The sequence below is a fragment of the Hemitrygon akajei genome, chromosome 2, assembly GCF_048418815.1.
Source record: "Hemitrygon akajei chromosome 2, sHemAka1.3, whole genome shotgun sequence".
NCBI lineage: Eukaryota > Metazoa > Chordata > Chondrichthyes > Myliobatiformes > Dasyatidae > Hemitrygon > Hemitrygon akajei.
The window spans coordinates 175,545,573-175,573,200 of record NC_133125.1 but is presented as its reverse complement, the minus strand read 5'-3'; the positions used below and the strand labels follow the sequence as shown (position 1 = coordinate 175,573,200).

The following is a 27,628-nucleotide window of genomic DNA, read 5'->3' as shown; positions in this document are numbered from 1 at the left end:
GACACGGGTGTGTCTGTACCAGGCAGTGATGCAACCAGGCAGGATAATATCAATTGTACATCTATGGAGGTTTGTCAGAGTTTCAGATGATATGCCAGATCTGTGCTAATTTCTCAGAAAGTGGAGGTGTGATTGGGCTTTCTTTGAAATGGCATTAACATGCTGGCCCCAGACAGATCCTCTGATATGATAACAGCCAGAAATGTAAAGTTACTGGCAATCTCCACCTCCGATCCCTTAATAAGCACTGGCTCATGGACTAAGGGAGCCTTGTCTGTGGCCGTTCAAGGAGATAAAGGCAGATGTTTCTCATCAGAGCAGGGATGGAGGGCTCAGTCAGTCGTTATCATGGTTAATATTAGCTGGTGCCTGAAAATCCAGTGAACACAGTTCTTGTGACACTTTGTCAGAAGAGGAGGATTCCCCTCACATTACAGAGTTGTACAACACAAAACAGGCCCTTTGGCCCACCAAGTCCATTTCAACCACTTTACCCATTCACACTCATCCCATTAGGGCCGTATCCTTCCACATCTTGTCTATTTCAGTGTCTGTCTGACATATTTAATAAACGTCACATTACGTCCTCTTGCTTCCCCGAGCTTCATTGCTTCGAAAGCAGCCCACCTGACACATTTCAAATTATATTCAGTGTCTCTAACCAGGCCTGTTTGAAGAAAACCCTGCCCAGCTGTGACCAGCATGTAACCTGTTTCACCAGAGGTCACAACACACTGGGCCACTGCTACACGATGATAAGGAATGCCTATCGTTCCTTCCCAAGACCGCATTTTGGCAAATCGGATCATTTGGCTGTGCTCCTGCCACCTGCATACAGACAGCCTAAAGAGCAAGGCTCTAGAAATCAGGATAATGAAGAGGAGGTTGAGGGAGACAGAGGAATGGTTACAGGATTGCTTTGAGTTAGTGGACTGGGCCGTGTTCAAGTGCTCATCTGAAGGTCTGAATGAGTACACCAGGGTCAGAACAGACTTTATTAAAACAGCTGTAGATGAGTGTGTTCCCAGAAAATAACAATCAGTGTTTATTGTCCCAAACAAAGCCCTGGATGAACCATGAAATCTGGAGTTTGCTAAGAGCCAGATCAGAGGCATTCAAGTCTGGAGATCTAGAATGTTACAAGAGGTGCAGGTCTGATCTCTGGAAAGTCATCCCTCAGGCGAAGTGGAGATTCCAGATGAGACGGGAATCAACGAGGGATGCTCAACAGCTAAGGCAGGGTTTGAATGCCATAACCTTGTGGTATAGCAAGCAGCAGAGCTTCACTTCCAGATGAGCTGAACGTCTTGATCACCAGAACAGGGGGGAAACATTGTACACCCCCATGTCCCGGATGATCATTTGATATCAGTATCTGAAGATGGCTTGCTGGATGCCTACAAGAGTGAATTCAAGGAAAGCATCTGGTCTGGATGGAGTACCTGGCCGAGTACTGAAGACCTGTGCTGACCGTGTGGTTGGTGCATTCACGGATATTTTCAACCCCTCGCTCCGGCAGTGTGAGGTACCCACCTGCTTTAAACAGGCTTCAATCGTACCAGTGCCCTAGAAGAGCATGGTAACGTTCCTCAATGACTATTGCCCAGCGGCACTTACATCCGCAGTGATGAAGAACTTTGAGAGGCTGCTGTTGAAGCATATCAGCTCTTGTCTCAGCTGCAAATTGTATTCACTCCAATTTACCTACTGAAGCAAAAGGTCCACAGCAGATGCCATTTCATTGGCTCTTCACTCAACCCTGGAACATCTGGACAGCAAAGATGCATCCATCAGGATGCTCTTTATTGATTCCAGCTCAGCATTTAGCACCATCATCCCTTCAAAACTAATCAGTAAACCCCAAGACCCAGGCCTCAATACCCCCTTGTTTAATTGGATCCAGGATTTCCTCACTTGTAGACCCCAGTTAGTTCGGATTGGCAAAAACAACTCCTCCACAATCTCTATCAGCACAGAGCACTGCAGGGATATGAGCTTAGCCCCCTGCTCTACTCACTTTACACCTGTGACTGTGTGGCTAAGTACAGCTCCAACAGCATATACAAGTTTGCTGATGACACCACTTTTGTGGGCTGTGTGAAAAGTGGTGATGAATCAGCATACAGGAGGGAGATTGAAAATTTGTCTGAGTAGTGTAATAACAACAATCTCTCATTCAGTGTCAGTAAGACCAAGGAACTGATTGTTAGCTTTGGAAATTGCACCATCTCAGATCGCAAGACCCTGCAGCGGATAGTGAAGTCAGCTAAGATCATCAGGGTCTCTCTTCCCGCCATTACGAACATTTACACTGCACGCTGCATCCGCAAAGCAAACAGCATTATGAAGGACCCCATGCACCCCTCATACAAACTCTTCTCCCTCCTGCGATTTGGGAAAAGGCATCGAAGCATTTGGGCTCTCACGACCAGACTATGTAACAGTTTTTTCCCCCAAGCTATCAGACTCCTCAATGCCCAAAGCCTGGACTGACACCTTGCCCTACTGTCCTGTTTATTATTTATTGTAATGCCTGCACTGTTTTGTGCACTTTATGCAGTCCTGGGTAAGTCTGTAGTCTAGTGTAGCTTTTTTCTGTGTTGTTTTTCATGTAGTTCAGTCTAGTTTTTGTACTGTGTCCTGTAACACCATGGTCCTGAAAAAATGTCTCGTTTTTACTATGTACTGTACCAGCAGTTATGGTTGAAATGACAATAAAGTGACTTGACTTGACTTGACTTGAGAGGGAAACCTGAGCCCATGAGCCAGTAATCATTGGAGGATCAAAGGTAGAGAGGGTCAGTAACTTTGAATTCCTGGGTGTCACTATCTCAGAGAACCTGATATAAATATAACAACAAAGAAAACAGGACAGGACTTCTTCTCTCTCAGTGGTCTGTGGAGTTTCAGCATGTCATCACAAACCTTGGCAAATTCCTATAGATGTGTGGTGGAAAGTGTGCTGACTGGCTGCAGTATAACCTGGTGTGGGAACACCAATGCTTGTGAGTGGAGAATGCTACAAAAGGTACTGGATTCCTCCCAGTACGTCACAGGTAAAGCCCTCCCAACCACTGAGCACATCTACATGAAATGTTTCCGTGGGAAAGCAGCATCCATCATCAAAGATCCTCACCACCCATGCCATGCTCCTTTCTCCCTTTGCCGTCTGGTAGAAGGTACAAGAGCCTCAGGACTCGTACCACCAGGTTCAAGAACAGTTACTACCCCTCAACCATCAGGCTCTTGAACAAACTACACTCCTTCTGTTTCTGGTGTCTCCACAACCGATGTCTCACTTTAAGGACTCTTTATCTTGTTATTTCATGCTCTCATTATTTATTGCTATTTATTTCTATTTGCATTTTAGTCTGTTGTTCATTGATCCTGTTTAAAGTTACTGTTCTATGGATAGATTCGCTAAGTCTGCCCACCAGAAAAGAATCTCAGGTGTATGTGGTGACATGCATGTACTCTGATAATAAATATTACTTTGAACTTTGTCTCACTACAGACAATTGTGTGTTGAACTCAGTAAGTTCAGGAGTCTCCTCCTTGAATGTCTAAACAATCCCTCCCCCCGCCCCCCCCCAAAGTCTATCTCTCTTTCTTCTCATTGAGATGCTGAGCGAATGTCTCACCAACATTCCTGGTGGTTCCATTCCAAATCCGAGTTCTGCGTGAAGTTGCAGTGTAACATCAGTTGCTGTTGGTTCTGCTTTGATTATTCAAATGTGACTTCTGACCTTTTTCAGATCGAGGTTGTCACGTATCACGTCTAACCTGCAGCACAGTCGTCCCATTGGTCATGGTTATTGTGATGATCTCTGCTTCTTTAATAGTACGGTTCAGTAAGTATTGAAGAGTTAAGCGTATTTAACACAAGATGTATGCTGCTGTTATGGAGTTTGCCACTGGGTCCAGCTCCAGCAGTACTGACTCAATGAAATCTCATGAGAGGGTTCTGATCCTTCGTATCACACATTACTGTTGTCTACACTGAGGACTAAATGACTGGTGTTTTGTGTAGGACTTGGGTTGTTATTCGTCCAACCGCAGAAGACAGCGTGATCTCAGCTGGGAAATGATTTGAGCCACCTACTGATACACAGAGATCAATCATGGGACCTTCGTTATTCAGTGACTGGGTTTGTAGGAGACGACTCGACAGAGTTTTGGTCACTTTCATTGGGCTGCGGCTCCCATGATGCTTGTAGATTGATTAGCATCCTGGGATCTTGTAGTCATTTTCGATCAAGACATCTCATGGCCCAAACCTACAGTGGGTTTGGGAATACCTTCCTCGAAGCAGATTCTTGGGAAAGTTTAGCAGAGATGCAGGGGTGTACTTCATTCGGGGGAAGGAGGGGATGAGTGGTGGAAGTTCATGTCAGAAATCCTGGATCTCCAATGGGAAGACAACCAGTGGGTAGCCTGAAGATCTCTCTTTGCATTACGTTCTGGCCTTCAACCAGCCACTGTCAAGATTCCCAATGAATAATGAGTAAAGAGGAGATTCTCACTAAAATCCTGCACAGGACATGGCAGGTGAAGTGATCTGATTTCTCAAAGTTTTGTCCTTTCCACTGTCAGGACTTGCACCTTCCCCAACCCCATTAGCCAGAGATACCACCAGCATTTACTGTTCAAGTAACAATGGAAGACACTTGCCAATAGACTAAAGCACAGCAGTAAAACAGAAACAGTTGTGATTTTTTTAAAGGAGTAAATGAAACAAACCATATAACAAGTGTAAGAATTAAGAGATTTCATTTCATTCTAGAAAGAGGTGGAGGTTCTTGCAGTGAATCAAAGTATCAAGGAGCACCAAAAGTAACTAATTGTCTTTAGTTCGATGTTGTATGTTTTTGGACTGATGATCCAACACTGAATTATGATGAGTACAGAATGCCACTGGTGGACAGGGCAAATCCAGAGTGTGCTTTTAGGCTGGGCTAATGATGTCACGGACACCTATCCGAGGGAACACTGGAATGTGTTTATACCATTCATGGTATTTACATCACATGTATTCATGTGAATCATCCCAAGCTGATAGCATTACAAAAACATGTGCAAAATAGAGAACATGTAAACCCCAGGGTAAATTCATCAAGAATGTCAGTTCCATCAATCCATTGTGTCACATCAGATTTGGTATTTATGTATTTGTTTGCAAACTGGTTTGCCTAACAGGATGACTGTAAGAAACATATCTAAAAATAAATATTTAAAAAATTTAAAAAGTAGGTCAAATATGATGACAGAATCTAATATTAATGGTAAGACTTTTGGCAATGTGGAGGATCAGAGGGATCTTGGGGTCTGAGTCCAAAGGACCCTCAAAGCAGCTGCGCAGGTTGACTCTGTGGTTAAGAAGGCATACGGTGCATTGGTCTTCATCAACTATGGGATTGAGTTGAGTTTAAGAGCCGAGGTGTAATGTTGCAGCTGTATAGGACCCTGGTCAGACCCCACGGAGTACTGTGCTCAGTTCTGGTCGCCTCACTAATGGAAGGATTTGGGAACTATAGACAGGGTGTAGAGGAGATTTACAAGGATGTTGCCTGGATTAGGGAGCATGCCTTATGAGACAGAGGATGAGAGGTGTCCTGATAGAGGTGTATAAGATGATTAGAGGCACTGATAATGTGGATAGTCAGAGGCTTTTCCCAGGGCTGAAATGGCTGCCACAGAGGGCACAAGTTTAAGGAGATTGAAAGTAGGTACAGAGATGTCAGGGGTGAGTTTTTTATGCAGAGAGTGGTGAGTACATGGAATGGGCTGCCAGCAACAGTTGTGGAGGTGGAACTAATAGGGTCTTTTAAGAGACTTTTGGATAGGTACATGGAGCTTAGAAAAATAGAGGGCTATGGGTAACCCTGGGTAATTTCTAAGGTAAGGACATGATCAGCACAGCTTTGTGGGACAAAGGGCCTGTATTGTGCTGTAGGTTTTCTATGTTTCTAGATTATGCTGCTGTATTCAGATGTCCTGACCAGTGTTGAGATCATTTTCTGTGAAATGTGTGTCCCAGTGATGCAGTTGATCCCAGTGTCCCTACCTCACAGCTCCAGTGACACAGATGTTGCCTCTGGTCTTCTTCCCATTTTGATTAATAACACTTTCCATTTCACTGCTATAGTCTTTATCTTGTCTATCTTGCTCTGTCTGAATACACTTTATTAGGTACACTTGTACACCTGCTAGTTAATATCTACTCAGCCAATCATGTGGCAGCAACTCAATGCATAAAAGCATGCATTCATGGTAAAGAGGTTCATTCGTTGTTCAAACTATACATCAGAATGGGGAATAAATGAGATCTATGTGGCTTTGACCATGGAATGATTGTTGGTGCCAGATGGGGTGGTTTGAGTATCTCAGAAACTGCTGATTAAATGGTACTTTCATGCATAACAATCTCTAGAGTTTACGGAGAGTGGTGCAAATAAAAATCCAGAGAGTGGCAGCTCTGTGGGCAAAAACGCCTCGTTAATGAGGAGAATGGCCAGATTGGTTCAAGCTGACACAGGCAACAGTAACTCAAACAAACACATATTACAACAGCGGTGTGCAGAAGAGCATCACTGAACACACAACATGTCAAATCTTGAAGTGGATGGGCTACAGTAGCGGAAGACAATGAACATAGGAGATGTTGTAACGAGTGGAGTTAATGAGACAAATCAATAACAAGTGCAAGAATTAAAAGGCATTTTATTTCATTCCAGATAGAAATGGTGAAAGAAATGGACTGCAGCAGGTAATTAATTGCTTTTAATTCAACATTATTGGTTTTTAAATTGATGATCTAACACAGATTTATTATGAGTTTAGAATGTCACAGGTTGATTGCGTAAATTCAGAGTACACTTTCAGGCTGTGCTAATAGGATATAGGCATCCGTTAGTCTCGTGAGACCATGGATTTGCACCTTGGAAGGTTTCCAGGGTGCAGGCCTGGGCAGGGTTGTATGGGAGACCGGCAGTTGCCTATGCTGCAAGGCTTCCCCTCTCCATGCCAAGGGAAGGGCACTAGGACCCAAGCAGCTTGGCACCAGTGTCGTCACAGAGCAATGTGTTGTTAAGTGCCTTGCTCAAGGACACAATGTGCTGTCTTTCAGATCACTAGACTGATGCCTTATCCACTAGGCCACACACCAACAGGCGCTAATAGGATAACTCAGATGGAAACCAAAGGGAATATTAGATTGATTAGCAGCTCCACCCACTAACCCACCCTTCCACAACACCCACCACCATTTTATTGTCAGTCACCTACATACAGACATTCCTGTACTTAGCATCAATTTTTTGACATATAATCAGTTGTGTATGTAAGCTATGAGATGCATTTATATTTATTGTTTTTTTATTACAGTGTTCTTTATCTTATTGTTATTTTAGTTAGTGTCCTTTATCTTAGAGTGATGGGGTGGGATATGTCTCCACCAAAGGAGGTGTAAGGCGCTCCTTCCCTCCGGTAGTCTGCAGGTCATCCTTGGGCAAAGTGTAGCACCTGCTTAGCCTCCCCTTCTCCCACACACCCCACGGTCATGTGAAGCCACGGGAGCAGGTGGTGGGTGGTCGTACGAGCAGACGGTGCATATCTGACCGGTGGTCAGCAGCACAGGGGCGCCACAGGGAACTGTACTCTCTCCGGTCCTGTTCACCCTGTACACATCAGACTTCCAATATAACTCAGAGTCCTGCCATGTGCAGAAGTTCGCTGATGACACGGCCATAGTGGGGTGTGTCAGGAATGGACAGGAGGAGGAGTATAGGAAACTGATACAGGACTTTGTGATATGGTGCAACTCAAACTACCTGCGTCTCAATATCACCAAGACCAAGGAGATGGTGGTGGACTTTAGGAGATCTAGGCCTCATATGGAGCCAGTGATCATTAATGGAGAATGTGTGGAGCAGGTTAAGACCTACAAGTATCTGGGAGTACAGTTAGACGAGAAGCTAGACTGGACTGCCAACACAGATGCCTTGTGCAGGAAGGCACAGAGTCGAATGTACTTCCTAAGAAGGTTAGCGTCATTCAATGTCTGCAGTGAGATGCTGAAGATGTTCTATAGGTCAGTTGTGGAGAGCGCCCTCTTCTTTGTGGTGGCGTGTTGGGGAGGAAGCATTAAGAAGAGGGACGCCTCACGTCTTAATAAGCTGGTAAGGAAGGCGGGCTCTGTCGTGGGCAAAGTACTGGAGAGTTTAACATCGGTAGCTGAGCGAAGGGCGCTGAGTAGGCTACGGTCAATTATGGATAACTCTGAACATCCTCTACATAGCACCATCCAGAGACAGAGAAGCAGTTTCAGCGACAGGTTACTATCGATGCAATGCTCCTCAGACAGGATGAAGAGGTCAATACTCCCCAATGCCATTAGGCTCTACAATTCTACCGCCAGGACTTAAGAACTTTTTAAAGCTATTATTAATGCTTTTTGAGATGGTGATTTAGATGCATATCATATTTTTTTTTACTGAGTTAAGTATTGTATGTAATTAGTTTTGCTACAACAAGTGTATGGGACATTGGAAAAAAGTTGAATTTCCCCATGGGGATGAATAAAGTATCTATCTATCTATCTATCTATCACAAGCCCTGGTTATGCGACCACTGACGCCAGGCAGACAATCTCTGAAGAGTACTGATAAGGGCTGAGGTCACTCTCTTGTAAAGACACCGCCCAGAAGAGGGCAATGACAAACCCCTTCTGTGGGAAGAATGTGCCTACAACAATCGTGGTCATGAAAAGACCATGACTGCCCACGTCACATAACAAATGAGTGTTCTTTATCGTTTTGTGTGTTTTTGTGCTGCGTCAGACCCGGAGTAACAGTTGCTTTGTCCTCCTTTACACATGTGTACTGGAAATAGCATTAAACCATCTTTAATTCTGTTTATAACATCACACACCACACACTTGTTCATACCCGGAAACGCTGCTGTATTCAGACATCCGAACTATTGTAGCTGAAACACAAGAGATCAGCAGATGCTGGAAATCCAAACTAACGCACACACTCGATGCTGGAGGAACACATTAACTCAGCACCTATTGAGGGGAATAAGTTCAAAGTAAATGTTTATTTAAAAGTGATATACGTCTCCATCTACAACCCTGTATGTTGCGAGCATACACAGTAAATACAAGAAACGCAATAAATCACACCCAGCAGATCGGACAGACTACCAATGTGCAAAAGGCAACAAACTGTTTAAATAAAGGAAAGAAAGAAAGATGAGGAGAAGTGTCCTTGAAAGTTATTTGGGGTCAAGACCTTTCAATAATAGTGTGTGTATTTATTGTAGTGAGAACATCTTCTGTTAAATTGGTGTCTCCGTGATGCAGTGGACTCACAGCTCCAGTGAGCCAGTTTCCATCCTGACCCCTAGTCTCCTCTGTGTGGACTTTGCATGTTCGTGCTGTGACCGTGGGGTTCTGCCGGGTGCTCTGGTTTCCTCCCACATCCTGAGGGTCGGGAGTGGTTGGTAGGGTAACTAGTAACTGCACACTGCACCCGTTGTGTGGCTGAGGGCTGGGATCTTGGGCAAGTTGATGGGAATGTGGGGAGAATTAAAGAAATCGAGGATTAGTGTTAAATGGGTGGTGAATAGTTAGCACAGACTCGATGGGTCAAAGGGCCTGTTCCTGTGCTGTATCTCCCTCTGACAAAACTGATGTAGGCTCTGGATCAAGAACTCTCTCCAACTTACCGACTCAGTCTTTATCTTGTCGAAATGTTAGCCACACATTGAAGAGATAGTTGTAGAATATTTACAGGAATAAATGAGAGAAATTGTGTAACTAGTACAAAGACTGAACAATATTTTGTTTCACTCTATGAAGAAATCAAAGATTTGGGACTACAGCAAGTAATTAATTCAGCTCAGTGTCGTAGATTGTTTTAACTGCAGACTGAACACTGATTTAATGAGCTCAGAATGTTACTGATGGGCAGAGGAAATCCTGAGCTCTCAGGCCGTGTTAGGAATCTCACGGTCATATCTTTATAACCTGTTACACATATTATAGTTTGTGTTTATGATTTGCTGTCTGAATCGATACTGTTCCTGTTGGATATCCAGTTACTGTATGTGACAAGTGAAATATATTTCTTTCAGAGAAAGATATTTCTTACCTGTTGAAGCCACTGAGAAGATGGATCACTGTTTACAGCTTTATTCCTTCTACCAAGGTGCATGACCCTACACTTCCCAACAGAGCCCTTCCACCTGTCTTTGTACCATCTGCAAACGGCCACAAGGCCAAGAGTTCTGCAATCTGTGTAACGTGTTGGGGATTTAATATCTCAGTGATATTGTAAATATTTTGTTTGATTGGTGAACTTCAGATCTGAAAGTTATATGCTTTCTTTGAGTTTTTGCCCGATTTGCTTTGTGGCTACTTGTAAAGTGTGCTGATGATGCTAAGCTGGGTGGCAGTGTGACATGTGATGAGGATGTTAGGAGAATTCAGGGTGACTTGGATAGGCTGGGTGAGTGGGCAGATACTTGGCAGATGACATTTAATGTAAATAAGTGTGAGGTTATCCACTTTGGGAGTAAGAACAGGAAGGCAGATTATTATCTGAGTGGTGTAGAGTTGGGTAAGGGAGAAATACAAAGAGATCTCAGAGTCCTTGTTCATCAGTCACTGAAGGTGAATGAGCAAGTGCAGCAGGCAGTGAAGAAGGCTAATGGAATGTTGGCCTTTATTACAAAGGGAATTGAGTACAAGAGCAAGGAAATCCTCTTGCATTTGTACAGGGCCCTGGTGAGACCACACCTGGAGTATTGTGTACAGTTTTGGTCTCCAGGGTTAAGGAAGGACATCCTGGCTGTAGAGGAAGTGCAGCGTAGATTCACGAGGTTAATTCCTGGGATGTCCAGACTGTCTTACGTAGAGAGGTTAGAGAGACTGGGCTTGTACACACTGGAATTAAGGAGATTGAGAGGGGATCTGATTGAAACATATAAGATTATTAAGGGATTGGACAAGATAGAGGCAGGAAATATGTTCCAGATGCTGGGAGAGTCCAGTACCAGAGGGCATGGTTTGAGAATAAGGGGTAGGTCATTTAGGACAGAGTTAAGGAAAAACTTCTTCTCCCAGAGAGTTGTGGGGGTGTGGAATGCACTGCTTCGGAAGGTAGTGGAGGCCAATTCTCTGGATGCTTTCAAGAAGGAGCTAGATAGGTATCTTATGGATAGGGGAATCAAGGGATATGGGGACAAGGCAGGAACCGGGTATTGATAGTAATTGATCAGCTATGATCTCAAAATGGCAGTGCAGGCTCAAAGGGCCGAATGGTCTACTTCTGCACCTATTGTCTATTGTAAAGAGATGAATCTCAGGGTTTTATATAGTTCATATATTTTGATAATAATTGCACACTGAACTTCATGTAGTCTTGCACTGCACTGTTTTGTGCACTTTATGTAGTCCTGTGCAGGTCTGTAGTCTATTGTAGTCTGGTGACTGGGAACACTCGGGTAATGTGGGAGATACCGTTGGGAACTGGTGACCGGGAACACTCGGGTAGTGTGGGAGATACCGTTGGGAACTGGCTACCGGGATCACTTGGGTAGTGTGGGAGTTACCATTGGGAACTGGCGACCGGGAACACTCGGGTAGTGTGGGAGATACCGTTGGGAACTGGCTACCGGGAACACTCGGGTAGTATGGGAGATACCGTTGTGAACTGGCTACCGGGAACACTGGGGTAGTGTGGGAGACACCGTTGTGAACTGGCTACCGGGAACACTGGGGTAGTGTGGGAGACACCGTTGTGAACTGGCTACCAGGAACACTCGGGTAGTGTGGGAGAACAGAGCTGGGCAATCCACAGGGGGATGATCCAGTCTTCCTGAAAATGCTGAAGGAAAAGCAGGGCTCAGCCCACCAAGAGGCCAGGGAAATAGATCAAAAGAGAGGGAATAGTGGCTGTAGCAGATGTCACTGTTGTGAAGAGGCAGGGACCACTGACCAGGGCACCTAACAAGGAACTACTTGAATGGAGGTAGAAGGGTAAATAAGATGGTGTGTTACAGCAATGGCATCTCCTGCCATGGTCAGAGGTAGTGTCCCAAGAAGGAACGAAGGTATGAGAGTCACTCACCAAGACAGGCAGAAACCACAGTAGAATCTACTCTACCGACAGTGACTGCTGACCAGATTATAGAACTAATGAAGGCAGCATCCAGGTCAGACACACAGCTATCGGCAGCTCCCTTTGCCAGTACGGGAGTACACACGAGCTTTAACAGGGGGCCAGCAACATGATATATTAGTGGGAACAAGAGCTTCATACTCTATAACTCTCCTACACTTGCCCAAAACGGGAAAATCTAGTGAATGGAGGGGGGGGGGGGGGGTAAACAATGAGTACAGAAAAATGGAGCATTAAGGACTGGAGACAGAGGAAGCATGGTTTCCAGTGGATTTCTGCCCAAACAAGGAGGGTCTGTACTGCTTACTTACTGCCCATTATGTCACTAGCATTTAGGAGAGCAGTGAAGGTCCTCTCTGTCTGAACTTGACCATCTTCTCTAAGGTGCCTCAGATGGGTCTCAGGGTCCTCATTTCTGCCCCCATGGTATGGTACCTGGTTGTCTTTGGTCTCCTGTGTTGCCTTCGTCCTCCAGGGGCCAATGAAGTGCTGTCTTGATGATGGAGTTGGCTCCTCTTCTTATCGTGCCCAATCCATCGCCAACGTTTCCTGATACTGATTGTGGCCATGTCCTCGCGATGACACTGAAGGAATAGGGCGTGGTTGGGGATCTTTCTTGGCCAGAGATACAAAGGATCTTCCGGAGGATCATGGCGTGGAATGACGACAGCTTGGCAAGGTCATTCTCTGTCATGTGACAGAACACAGCTCTGGTACAGCGTCACCTGGGAGTGGACGCAGTCCTGGGGTTAAATGCACCAGGAAGGCAGGTTCTAGCATAGATTCAAGGAAGGAACAAAATGCACGGACAGGTCAGTGTCAGCAAACACCCAAGATTCACAAAACTGACAATGTGGTCACAGTCGCCCCTAACAGCAGAGACTGGATCCAGGATGGTGTATTTACATTTCACCCAGGGGTTCGAGCTGAACAGGATCAGGATTGTCAATCAGTCACAACAGACTGGATTTGAATAGAAAAACCATATCAACCCACTTAAACAACACAGACATAAGAAGCAAGAGTCTGGACTACAAAATGGCCCTAGAAGGATGAGTTGTTGTAAAGCAAGATTTGCAAAAGCAAGCAGAGCCAGTTGGGACATTCTGTGCACCTGAGATCATGGGGTAATTAAGCTATTGTCACGGGCCAATAAAAGCAAGAGGCTTAAGAGGAGCAGCCATTGTGTGAATGGACCAATGTTGCACTGGAGGAACTCTGCAGGCTGGGCAGTATCTATGGGGAAAAAATGCTGAGTTCCTCCAGTATTTTGTGTCTGTTGCTCAGATTTCCAGCATCTGCAGATTTTCTCTTGATGGAGGCTAAGGTAAGTTTCCAATAAGTTTATTTCTTCCTTTGATTATTAGTGTGTAGCCAGTGAGGGCAAGAATTTTCAATTTTGTTTGATTTTGGGGGACATCACGTGATGACGTAGGATCGAGACGCAGGGACCCAGCTCTCCCGTAAAAAGTTAATAAATTAATGTTTAAATGAAGAAAAGTTAGTCAATACTTTCTAAAAGTTACTTATAAACGACTCCGGACTGTGTCAAGCTATGCCTCAAGGAAGGAAGATGAAGAAAACTAATACCGGGAAGACTACGCAAGTTGGAACAAGAACAAGGCCCACGTCTACCGAGGAACCGCGGTCTCAGGTACATTATATCACCGGCGATACGAAACAGGAGATTGTGGCAACACTGGCCACTTCCAAAGGAAAAAACCATCGTGAACTGCGCAAACACGAAGGATGGAGCATGCGCAAACGGGAGCAAAAGGAACTACAAAGCCCAGCTACCACTGCAACTGAAAGTGATAGCGAATCAGAGGGAGAATCAAATCTCTCGGAAGGATCAGATGAAGGAGTTAAAAGTCCTTCTAGAAATATAGAAAAGACTTTGAGGCAAATAATGCGTAAATTAGACACATTAAAAGTAATTAAAAATAATCAAAAAATACTCGAAAAAAAATGACCAATATGGAGACTATGCTTGATAAAATGACAAAGAGACAGGAAAAAATGGAAAAAAGAATTACGGACTTGGAAACTACAACGGAAGACATGGTTGAAAGAATGGACAAAATGGAAAAGGAAAATACTGCTTGGACATCAGAAAGAAAACAATTTATGGAAAAAATTGATAAGCTTGAAAATCTCAGTAGACGAAATAATATTAAAATTGTTGGACTTAAAGAAGATATAGAAGGAGAAGATCCAATAAATTTTTTTCAAAAATGGATTCCTGAAAAATTGGAAATGGAAAGAGAAACTCCAATTGAGATTGAAAGGGTGCATAGATCTTTAAGGTCAAAACCTCAAGCTGATCAAAACCCACGATCAATTTTGATAAAATGCTTACGATACCAAGACAAAGAAAAGATCCTGAAAGCCGCTGCCCAAAGTGCCAAAAATAGAAACGGGCCACTGATGATAGCAGGGAAACCAATTCTTTTTTATCCTGATATAAATTACAACCTGTTGAAGAGAAAGAAGGAATTTAAGATAGATAGATAGATACTTTATTCATCCCCATGGGGAAATTCAACTTTTTTTTTTCCAATGTCCCATACACTTGTTGTAGCAAAACTAATTACATACAATACTTAACTCAGTAAAAAATATGATATGCATCTAAATCACTATCTCAAAAAGCATTAATAATAGCTTTTAAAAAGTTCTTAAGTCCTGGCGGTTGAATTGTAAAGCCTAATGGCATTGGGGAGTATTGACCTCTTCATCCTGTCTGAGGAGCGTTGCATCGATAGTAACCTGTCGCTGAAACTGCTTCTCTGTCTCTGGATGATGCTATGCAGAGGATGTTCAGAGTTTTCCATAATTGACCGTAGCCTACTCAGCGCCCTTCGCTCAGCTACCGATGTTAAACTCTCCAGTACTTTGCCCACAACAGAGCCCGCCTTCCTTACCAGCTTATTAAGACGTGAGGCGTCCCTCTTCTTAATGCTTCCTCCCCAACATGCCACCACAAAGAAGAGGGCGCTCTCCACAACTGACCTAGAGAACATCTTCAGCATCTCACTACAGACATTGAATGACGCCAACCTTCTAAGGAAGTACAGTCAAATAACCCAGTGAAAAAAAGCCTTATGGGAAGAGGGTTATAAATTTACAATGCGTCATCCAGCAACACTGATAATTTTTTTGGAGGACGGAAAAACATTTTTTTCCGATTATCGAAAAGCGGAGGAGTTTGTACAAGAACTTCCATCTATTCGCTAATTACACATAGAGGCTTCCAAACGTAATGGATTAAAGATGAAGATAGACCCAAGGAACAGAAGTGATGGACATTTATGGATATTATAGAAGAGAAAAGCAAAATTTTAGAAATACTAAATGAGAATAGTATTTTTTTTTCTCTTCTTATACATATACTTTTTTATGTTGCGGGGGGGCTGGGAGGCTGTGGATCGGTTACTGCGGGATTCACGTGTGTAATCATGGCGGTTGCCATGACCCGTACAGCAGAGGGGGGTAATGTTGTGTCTTTTTTCCACAACATTAGTAGGGGGGTATTTTTTTTTCCTTTATATTTTAATTTGCAGGTTCGATTATGTCATTTTTTAAAAAATGGATAGGTATATGGACAGGTTAGACAGACAGACATACTTTATTGATCCTGAGGGAAATTGGGTTTCGTTACAGCCGCACCACCAAGAATAGTGAAGAAATATAGCAATATAAAACCATGAATAATTAAATAATAATAAGTTAATCATGCCAAGTGGAAAAAATAAGTCCAAAACCCACCTATTGGCTCAGGATGTCTGACACTCTGAGGGAGGAGTTGTAAAGTTTGATGGCCACAGGTAGGAATGACTTCTAGGTAGGAATGAATTGAGGAATTGGAATGGAGGGTTATGGGCTGAGTGCAGGTCGGTGGGACTAGGTGAGAGTAAGCGTTCGGCACGGACAAGAAGGGCCGAGATGGCCTGTTTCTGTGCTATAATTGTTATATGGTTATACAAGAATAGGATGCTTTGGCAGATGAATGCAAGACTGAGCAATTGGTGAAGGGGACAGGGTTTCAGATTCCCAAATATTTACCTTGGAAGTGTAGCATTAATTTCGGGAAGATGAGAATATAAAATCAAAGGTGTAATGCTGCGGCTTTATAAGACATTTGCCAGACTGCACCAGGAGTATTGTGAGCAGTTGTGGGTTCCTCATCTAACAAAAGATGTGCTGGCATTGTAGAGCATCCAGAGGAGGTTCATGAGAATGATTCTGGGAAATTAAGGGTTTGACTGCACTCACTGGAGTTTAGAAGAATGCCGGGGGATCTCATTGAAACCTATCGGATATTGAATGGCCAAGATTGAGTGGATGATATTTCCTCAGCAACACACACAAAATGCTGGAGAACTCAGCAGGCCAGGCGGCATCTATGGAAAAGAGTAAATAGTTGGCATCTCGGGCCAAGACCCTTCATTAGGACTGGAAAAACGGATGAGAAGTTAAAACAAGATGGGGGAGGGGAGGAAGAAAAACAAGGTGATAGGTGAACCTGGGGGGGGGGGGCGGGTGAAGAGGAAGGAGCACCAAACAGGTAGGAGTCTACACTGACAGAATATAAGGTGTTGTTCCTCCAACCTGAGTGTGACCTCATCATGGCAGTAGAAGAGGCCATGGACTGACATGTCGGAATGGGAGTGGTAAATAGAATTGAGGTGTATGGCCACCGGGAGATCCTGCTTTTTCTGGTGGATGGAGCGTAGGTGCTCGGCAAAGTGGTCTCCCAATCTACATCAGGTCTCAAATGTCCACTATAGGATATCTCCTACAGTGGGGGAGTCTAGGACCTGAAGCCACAGCCCAACGATAGAGTTATTGATGGGTAAAGGTGGGGGGAAGGCAGGAGAATGGGAATAGGAGTGATAATAGGGTGGCATGCTAACAGTGGTCAGCACAATGCTGTACATAACCAGCAACTTGTGTTCAATTCCGGCTGCTGCCCATGAGGTGTACGTAGGTTCTCCCCGTGATCACGTGGGTTTCCTCCCAGAGTCCAGAGACGTAGCGGTTGGTAGGTTAATTGGTCACTGTAACTTGTCCTGTGATTAGTCTAGGATTGAATCAGGGGATTGCTGGGAGGCGTCACTGGAAGTGTCAGAAGGGCTCATTCTGCAATGTGAATAAATAAGTAGATAAATAACTTAGCTATGTATTTAAACTGGAGGCTGATAGGTTTTTGATTAGTAAAGATGGGGAGAAGGCGGAATGGGGTTGGGAGTGATAATAAATCAGCCATGAGTGAGTGGCAGAGCAGAATCAACAGGCCAAACAGCCTAATTCTACTTTTGTCTTGTAGTCTAAATGGAGGCAAACAGTAGCTTTCATTAGGGTCTTGACTGGAGGGTCAGTGACGAGAAATTTGTTCCCTGCGTTGGATACGTTCCTCCCTCCAGAAAATGAGAATTCAGAATTGGGTTTATTGTCACTGACGCATTTCATGATATTTATGGTATGACAGCAGCAGTACAGAGCAAGTCATAACAATCAAAATAAGTTACCAGCATAAATAGATATTGCAAAAGGGGAAAAACAGGTTGTGAGATGTAAACTACTGATTCCTGGAATGCTGACTGTGCGTTTTTAATGCGCCAGTGGAGGCTTAACTACCGTAGATTCCGGATTTTAAGCCGCTACTTTTTTCCCACATTTTGAACAGCTTTGAACTTTGCGGCCAATAATCCGAAGCGGCTAATGCATGATTTTTTTCATGCCGCCTCGTAAACATTTTGCCTCATAACAGTAGACCAATAAAATTGATGAGTAGTTCACAGAGGTCCAATGAAATTGTACGATAAATCAAGCGCACTTTCACAATTAAATTATTGTAAATCAGTCATTTGTACTCACCCTCATCAACATGGAAAACACTCAAAGCATTGTGCTGCCTACTTAGTTTAAACTATATTTGTTTTCTGTACTACATCGCGGGATGCTATGACGTCACACCCGGTTTCGCGGTGTCTTGTGGGAAAATGCCGGTTTGCGATAAACGGAAAGGAGGGGGGGAGCGCATTACGCGAGCGGCTTTGGATCTGAGCGAACGCTGCTTTTAAGTTAAAGGTGATCAATAACTTTTCCTGGTAGGCTGCAATATATATATTTTTTTACCAGTCGTTAGGAGATATTGGAATGTTGTTCAGTAAAGAAGTATACGCAACGTATATTTAAAAGTAGCCGCGTACGGGCACGGTTCGAAAAAAAGCATTTGCAATATGTATTTGTTTTTGTTACCATATGGATTTAATTAAAAGTTAAAAAAATCCTCACGTGTAATATCTTTCTGTGTAAATATCTCATATTACAACGTGGGACACCTGCGGCCGAAAATCCGGTGCAGCCTAAAATCCGATGCGGCCTTTACAATTAAAAAATTGATTTTATTTCTAAAATTAGAGCCAGCGGCTTTTAATCAGGTGCGCTCTGTAGTTCGGAATCTACGGTAAGTCTTTGTGAATGGGGAGGTGTCCTAACCTACCTCCAGGAATGGTGGTGATCGTGAGCCTGGTCAACATGGACCATCATCTGATGGCTTGGACAGAAGAACCCGTCAGTGTATCTCACACACACACACACACACACACACACACACACACACACACACACACACACACACACACACACACACACACACACACACACACACACACACACACACACACACACACACACACACACACACACACACACACACTCTTCCACCAAGATCTCACACCATGGGATCCGTGGTATATTTTACAAGGATGTTGCCTGGATTGGAGAGTGTGCCTTCTGAAAACAGATTGAGTGAACTTTGCCTTTTCTCCTTAGAGCGACGGAGGATGACAGGTGACGATAGAGGTGTATAAGATGATGAGAGACATTGACTGTGCAGATAATCAGAGGCTTTTTCCCAGGCTTGAAATGGCTAACGTGAGGGGGCATAGTTTTAAGGAGCTTGGAAATAGGTACTGAGGGGATGTCAGGAGTAAGATTTTCATACAGAGAGTGGTGGGTGTGTGGAATGCACTGTCAGCAGTGGTGGTGGAGGTGGATACAATAGGGTCTTTTAAGGGACTCTTAGATAGGTACATGGAGCTTAGAAAAATAGAGGGTTATGCACTAGGGAAATAAGCAGATTCTGGAGTAGGTTACATGTTTGACACAACATTGTAGGCCAAAGGGCCCTTCAGGGTCTTTTAAGAGATGTTTAGTTACATACATGAATGTGAGGGAAATTAAAGGATAGGGACGTTGTGTCGGCAGAAGTGGTTAGTTCAATTGGCCATTTGATAAATGATTTGAGTGGTTCTGCACAACTCTGCGGCAAGCAGCATGCTCCATCAAGTTCAAGCTCTTTTGCTGCTGCTGCTACAAGCAGGTCGAAGGTACAGGAGCCTCAGGACTTGCACCACCAGGTTCAAGAACAGTTACTACCCCTCAACCATCAGGCTAGTGAACAGAAGAGGAAAACTACACTCATCTATTGAGATATTCCCATGACAATTGACCTCACTTTCAAGACTCTTTATCTTGTTATTTCAAGCTCTCATTATTTATTACTATTTAGTTAGAGTTGCATTTCCACAATTTGTCGTCTTCTATGCTCTTGCCCTTCATTGATCCTGTTTACAGTTACTATTCTATAGGTTGCTGAGTATGCAAAGAATCTCAGGATTGTATGTGGCGACATGTATGCATCCAGATAACACATTTTACTCTGAACTTTGAAGATAAAATTGTAATACCTTAGGTTGGTCCCAAAGTCAAAAGAGAAACTTCAGTACCAACTTGGGAACACGGCTCCCTTTGTAAAATCAGAAGTAACAAGCCTGGGTGTTATCCTTGGTTCAAGGTTGAATTTTACATCCCACATAAAGAAAGTGACCAGAGCACAATTACCACACTTAAATATTGCAAAGGTACATTTGTTTGTTACATAATAATGGAAAAACTAATTCACACCTTTATATTAAATAGACTAGATTACTGCAATGTACTTTCACTAGCCTTCCAAAGCAATCTATTGACAAATCCAACTCATTCACAACACCAAAACCAGAATGAGGGAACTTCTCACTCCCAGACTACCTGCTCTGTATCGGCTTCCTGTAACTTTCAGAATTGATTTTAAACTTCTTTTACTTGTTTTTAACGTTCTTGATGGTCTGTGACCAGAACACATCACAGAATCATTTTCAGTTTATGATCCTGCTCGAGTTCTCAGGTCTTCTTCCACCAGTCTCTTAAATTTAAACAATCCCCCTCTGCCTGGCCTGCAGAGTTCCTCCAGCATGTGTGTGTTGTTTGGAGTTTAATAAAAGGTATTGCAGGTTTTTTCTTTAAACAAGGTGAGGTATTTTGGGTTTCATTTGTGAAACCTGCAGCATCTATGGAGAGGAATAAAGAGATGTGCACATAATGTTCAAGGAATGCTTACCTGTGCAGTTGCTCATCCCTATCAAAGAACCATAGAACATTACAGCACAGAAACAGGCCTTTTGGCCCTTCTTGGCTGTGCTGAACCATTTTTCTGCCTAGTCCCACTGACCTGCACCTGGGCCATATCCCTCCATACACCTCTTTGTGCACATTTTATTTTTACACTTTAACGGTTCACTTAAAGGTGAGTTGCTTCAGCATTTTGTGTGTCTGATGTCTCCCTTGGCCAGTGCTGCATCATGTGAGCTTTGCTCTGCCTCCAGCCTAGAACACTCAGCAAGTCAGGGACATCTTTCGATGGGACCGAGACCATCCCGTTTGTCTCCCTGACCTCTCAATTACTTCGCTCTGCAATGTGCCTTAAATTTCACTCCATAGATGGTAAAATGCACCCATAGCACACTTTGTGACCTCGCCTTCCACTCCCCACCATCCCTCAGCCTTTTAATTTGGTGAAAGATGTCCTTTGGCCTGTCCAAGACTCGGTCTCCCAGCACGGCGAGACGTCCGAAAGGGAACGCTGCGACCGGCACATTCAGGATGCGGAAGGTCGCTCCGGAACTCGGTGCAGCCAATACAAAAGGCGGAGTTTTGAGCAAGGCAAACGAAGGGACTATTTATAGGAAAATCACCTAAATGAGTCGCATGAGAGCCAATGACACAATGACTCAGAAAATATGTAGTTTGTGTGGTAAGTAGTTGGGTTGAGTTGTTTTATGATCTTGGGTATTCAGCTAGAATTAAATTGGGGCAACACACACAACATGCTGGAGGAACTCAGCAGGCCAAACAACATCCAAGGAAAAGAATACAGTCAATGTTTCAGGCCGAGACCCTTCATCCGTCCCTTCTCCAGGCTTCTTGGTCTTGAGGTGGCACGTGACGCTCGAAACCTCATGAAACTCCCTTGGAGACAACAGAAAGCCAGGTCACTCAATTGGCCCGATAACACAACACCAAAGTATAGATCACAGGCTCCAACAGTATTAGAACCAAATATGAAAGCGAAAGTTGTGAACCATCTGCAGGATGTCACCATTGGCCGTGTTGTTCGCTGGCACCATCTCCTGACTTACACAAGCACATCATCTGTACAGGGGCATAGGCTGCCAACAGCAGCTCGACAGTCCTCTGTCCTGGGCCACTCTGTCAAGCTGTCCCCAGGTGTAACCTACCTTCTTGGTGTATCCTTCCTCTCCCAGGGATGAGGACTTTGGAGCTCTGTTGGTGTTCTGTAGCAGAGCATTTTTACAGGATGAAGTTGCTAGCCCCATGCCTAACCCTCCTCCTTTCACAGCCAGGCTTGGGACTGTCCATGATGAAGTTCTGAAGACCCACACCTCACTTTAACAACAGCTTCTGCCCCACTTCCCTCAGGATCTTGAGCTGAACTGAAAAACCTAACGCTACCTCAGACAATAATTTTTCTATCCCTCTCTTTCACTCTCGCACTATGTCATTGTTGATTTTTGTACAAATGTGAGTTACGTATATATTATGTTAACATGATCGTAATGTGCTGTGCTGCTGTCTCAAGCAGCCAATTTTCATGGCATTTATACCCCAAGTGTGTTCGCATCTGACCACTGCAAAGCTGAAACCTGAGATGTTGTATCAAAGGCAGCATCCTGGTAAGTCTTCTCTACATTGTCCCCAATGTATCACATCCTTCCTGTTGTGTGACAAATAGAACTGTACACAGTACTCCACAGTACTCAAAGTTTTATAAAGTTGCACCTTGACCTCCAACTCTATATTCTATAACGTGGTTAAGGTAGACATCCCACCTGTCCAGGAAGTTCCGGGTGTCTCCCACATATTGATGGCAGCTCCCTGATGCCCGCAAATCATATATAATATCCAGGAAATTGATTTTTTTTTTGAGAGGAAGAGGAAGAGCGAGAGGGAGAGGGAGCAGAAGCATCCTGATAGGTCTACTTAGCATGAAGAGAGACCAATCAATTTTCTTTGTGGGTGGGCTTTACAGTCAACCTCAAAAATAATGACAGTGTTGCTCGTTGCACTGTTTGCAACAGTGACTTTTCTATTGCCCATGGTGGGTAAAAATGTAAAAGACATGTTGAGGTGAGTTTAACAGGTGTCATTCGTTCATTAGCATAGCTAACAGTATTTAAACTAGCTGGCTAGCTGCTAAGGAGCTACTCTATTGATGTCCTACATGATGAGGCCAAACTCCCTGTAGACTTGCTTATAGTTGTAATAAAATTTAAAAAATGACTCTGTGATAATATTTTAGAATACAAGAACATATGTCACATTTTCTGCATATACCCAACCTGGTTTACAGATTAGACAAAAATCACTAAACAAAGTATTACATACACCCTTTGAGTTCGACCGGGGGTGGGGGGGGGGGAGTTTGCAGTGGGCGGTGGTTGGTGCTACCTCACTGAAATTAGTTTTTGCAGGGTGGGTTGTGGGCTAATGAGGCCAGTGCCCCACATATCATCTTCATCACCTATCAACCCAACTTTCCACACTGGTCCTTGTCAAATGCCTTATCAAAGTTCATGTTGTCTACATCAGCCACACCACCCTCAACCTATCTTGGTCCGCAACAGGCTCTGCTCTTTGCCTGGTTGCCCTCTTGCTCTCAATATCCTTATAAGATGACTTGAATTTTGTTAATCTTGCCTGCTGATACTATTTCATGACTCCTTTGTCCATCCAATTTTTGTAAATTCCACCCTCACTTACACATTCGATATCCGGAAGGACCTTCGCCATTTTCAGTGTTCCTTCCCTGCTGAATGCTTCATTCAATCTTTATCAAACCCTCTTTAACCCCTTATCTCCAGCGTTAACTGGATTTGGCTTCCTTTCACATTGACCCTCAGCTCTCCCCATCTCAGAGTGTTGGGTATACACTCAGTGGCCACTTTATTAGGTACACCTGAGCATCACTTCGGCTGGTCAGGGACAGTGAGCAGGTGATAGATAGGATCAACAGGCAAGTAGTCACACTGGGGCCTCGGGACACAGACATGTGGGTAACAGTCAGGAGAGGGAAGGGGAAGAGTCAGGTACTAGAGAGTACCCCTGTGGCTGTACCCCTTAACAATAAGTACTCCTGTTTGAGTACTGTTGGGGGGGACAGCCTATCTGGGGGAAACAACGGTGGCCATGCCTCTGGCACAGAGTCCGGCCCTGTGGCTCAGAAGGGTAGGGAAAGGAAGAGGATGGCAGCGGTGATAGGGGACTCTATAGTTAGGGGGTCAGATAGGCGATTCTGTGGACACAGGAAAGAAACACGGATGGTAGTTTGCCTCCCAGGTGCAAGGGTCCGGGATGTTTCTGATCCCGTCTTGGAGGAGACCAGGTTATGATCTCCGAATGCACTCCGGCAAATGGGAAGAAATGCAAGGTCAATGGCTGCTTCCGCTGAAGTTCTCTTGGTATCTGGGTGACGGGGAGGGGAGTGGGGAGTGAAAAGGGAGTGCTTACAACACCATGACTCTGGGGCAGTGTTACACAGGAATGAATGTGTGGTCAAGTGAGCCATGGAGGAAGCGATTCCCTACAAAGTGCCAAGGGATTGGGATGGGTGGGGGGGGGGGGGGGGGGAGAGAGAAAGAAAAGGGATGTGTCTGGTGTAGAATTTTATTGGATCTGCTGGAAAACCGGAACTCCTGAAAGAAACCCCCTCAGTCATGGGAAGAACGTATCAATGGCAATTAAACTAATCTTACAACTCTCACAATATTCTACCAATTGAAATACCATTGTGCCACTCTTCTACCTTAACTCCTACGTTTTGACCATCCAAGGATGAGATTGCTGTACTTGAGAATTCATAGAATTTGTTAAAGAAATAAAAAGCAGGATAGACAAAGGATAATCCGTAGATGTTGTGTATTTGGATTTTCAGAAGGCTATTGGCAAACTCTAGATCTAGATTCAAAAGACCTCCACCAAATCAGAAATCTGTACTGGGAACAAACTGCCGCTGTTTGAGTAGTTGGAGAAGTGAGTCAGTTTACGAAAGTCAAGAGGGGCGTTAGACAAGGGTGTGTTTTCTCCCCTGATTTGTTTAATGTGTACAGTGAAACAATATCACAAAAAATAAGAGACATCTTGGGAATCAATGTTGGCGGTGAAAACATCAATAATTTCAGATATGCAGATGACACTGTTAATTGCAAGTATGGAGGAAGAACTACAAAACTTAATTGATATAATTGTTGAAGAAAGTGCAAAAATGCGTCTATCTATCAATTGCAAAAAGACAGAATCTATGGTGATATCCAAAAAGAAAGAGAATCCTATCTGCAGGCTGCGAATAAACAGGGAAGGCATAAAATAAGTACAGAACTTTGCTACTTAGGAAGCTGGGTGACATTGGATGGCTGGTGCGACATGGACATCAAGAGAAGAATAGGGACGGCAAAAGACACCTTTAAGAGAATGAAGACAATACTGACCAACACTAAACTAGGCATGACAACCCACCTCAGTACTGAAATGTTACGTTTATCCAGTTATGTTATATGGCTCAATGTTGGACAATATCTAGTAACATGAGGAAATGAATTGACGCAACAGATGTGTTTTTTGAGGAGGATGCAAAGAATATCATAGATGAAACGAATATCTAATGAGGATGCCATGAACAGAGCAAGCACAAAAAGAAATAATGTATGAGATCATGAAACGGCAACGTAACTTCATTGGACATGTGATTAGGAAAGAGTTAGAATGCACAGTAATTATGGGAAAGATTGAAGGGAAGAAAGCAAGAGGAAGGCAAAGACAAATGATGATGGAGACAGCAGCCAGAGAACTGGAAATGAATACCAACGAATTGATCCATGGCCTGAAACAGGAGTGTGTGGGCCTTGGCAGTCAAAGCTCAAACTGGGCATGGCACCTGATGATGGTTGGCAAGGTGACACACATGAAGCTGCTTAACAAACTATGAGCCCGTGGTATTACAGGAAAGATTCTCACACCCATGAAGCAGAGGCTGATTATCAGGAGGCAGAGAGTGGGAATAAAGGGAACCTTTTCTGGCTGGCTGCCAGTGACTAGTGGTGTTCCACAGTGGTCTGTGTTGGGCCAATTCTTTTACATTATATGTCAACGATTTAGATGATGGAATTGATGGCTTTGTTGCAATTTTAAGATAGGTGGAGGGGCAGGAAGTTTTGAGGATGTAGAGAGGCTACAGAAGGATTTCGACTGATTAGGAGAATGGACAAAGAAGTGCCTGATGGAATAGTGTTGGGAAGTGTATGGTCATGCACTTTGGTAGAAGAAATGAAAGGATAGACTATTTTCCAAATTGAGAGAAAAAAGAACTGGGGCACAAAGAGACTTTGGAGTCATTGGCGGTATTCCCTAAAGTTTAATTTGCAGGTTGAGTCTGTGGTGAGGAAGGCAAATGCAACGTTAGCATTCATTTCAAGAGGACTAGAAGATAAAAGCAGGGATGTAATGTTGAGACTTTATAAAGCACTGGTGAGGCCTCACAGAGTATTTTGAACATTTTAGACCCCTTATTTTAGAAAGTATGCACTGAAACTGGAGAGGGTTCAAAGAATGTTTACGAAAATGATTCCAGGATGAAACGGCTTCGCATGAAGAGTGTTTGATGGCTCTAGGCCTGTATTCACCAGAATTTGGAAGAATGAGGGGCGATCTCATTGGAAACTACCAAATTATGAAGTCCTTGAGAGTGTATGTGGAGAGGATGTTTCCTATGGTGGGAGAGTCTAAGACCAGAGGACACAGTGGTAAAATAGAGGGGTATCCTTTCAGATTGGAGATGAGGAATTTATTTGCCAGAGGGTGGAATACTTTGCCACAGGCAGCTGTGGAGGCCAAGTCTTTATGTATATTGAAAGCAGCGGTTGATAGATTTTTGAAAGGATAATGGGTCTTGAAAGGATACGGGGGGGTGGGGGGAAGGCAGGAGATTGGCGCTAATTTGATGGCCTAATCCTGCTCCTCTATCTTGTGGTCTTTTAGTGGAACTTGCCTTTCATACATCCAATGGGTGTCACATCTCCTCAAACATTATAGGTACCCACAGCTTATTATCAGTCTACGTGTTTCTCAAGCCATCAGCTTTACACTGTCAGTTCTGTTAGTTCACACTGCTATAGCAGGCTTAATTTAGTAGGTGGGTGGCAGGGCTCCTCCCCTCCGCTAGCCAGTAGGTCACCCTTGTGCAAGGTTTAGCACCTACTTGGCACCCTCACCCCAGATCAGGGTCAATTGAAGCCATGGGAGCAGGTGGTGGATGGTCGCTGGTGCACGTCACAAGTCCTGGTTCTACGACCACTGACACCAGGCAGACAATCTCCGAAGGGTATCGATACTGGCTGGGGTCACCCGTCTTGTAAAGACACTGCACAGAAGAAGACAATGACAAACCACTTACGTAGAAACTTATCAAGAATATTCAAGGCCGTAGAAATACCATGATCGCCCACATCATCCGACACGGCTCATAAAGACCAACTGAATCCAGTAGGATGCCCTGAGTACCTTTCAGAAACTCTTAACAAAAATAGTTGACCAGTGAGCTTTGTAAAGATCTTAACGAGGGACCAAATGGTTGCTGAAATGTCCAAAAGGGAGAAAGATGAGGGAGAAAATTCCAGACTCCTGGGGAATAGTCAGGAGTGGTAGAAGGTAGCATGTTAGGGTTGTACAGAAGGCCGGAGTGGAGGAAATTGGAGAGCTCTGGATCTGGAGGATGTTCCAGAGGAAAGGGTGGAGGGGGACATCCTGGAGAAATTTGAGATGGAGAATTGAGAATGTCGAAGCCATTGTTATGCTAGGGCCGGAGGCAGTGGAGTGTGGGTCAGTGGGTGCCGGGACTTTGCTTGTTCACTTGTGATGTCATAGTCTTGGGTCAGGTAATTCTGATGAGGTTGACGCCAGGCAAGGGCACTTTCACAACAAAAAATAGGAAGGAAAGTGTTTGTCATAAACGTATAAATGGGCTTCAATGACTTTTAGAACAC

The 27,628-nt window shown here is 44.0% G+C and overlaps 1 protein-coding gene across 1 annotated transcript in view; it reads left to right on the top strand.

Moving 5' to 3' along the window:
* The window catches only part of LOC140721452 (uncharacterized), a 60,796-nt gene that overhangs the window by 32,092 nt on the left and 1,076 nt on the right, over window positions 1-27,628 (top strand). Inside the window, exons 7-8 of the mRNA XM_073036275.1 lie at window positions 3,756-3,851; window positions 6,735-6,766. Coding sequence (XP_072892376.1) covers window positions 3,756-3,851; window positions 6,735-6,766 — 128 coding nt within the window. The remainder of the gene's footprint in view (window positions 1-3,755; window positions 3,852-6,734; window positions 6,767-27,628) is intronic.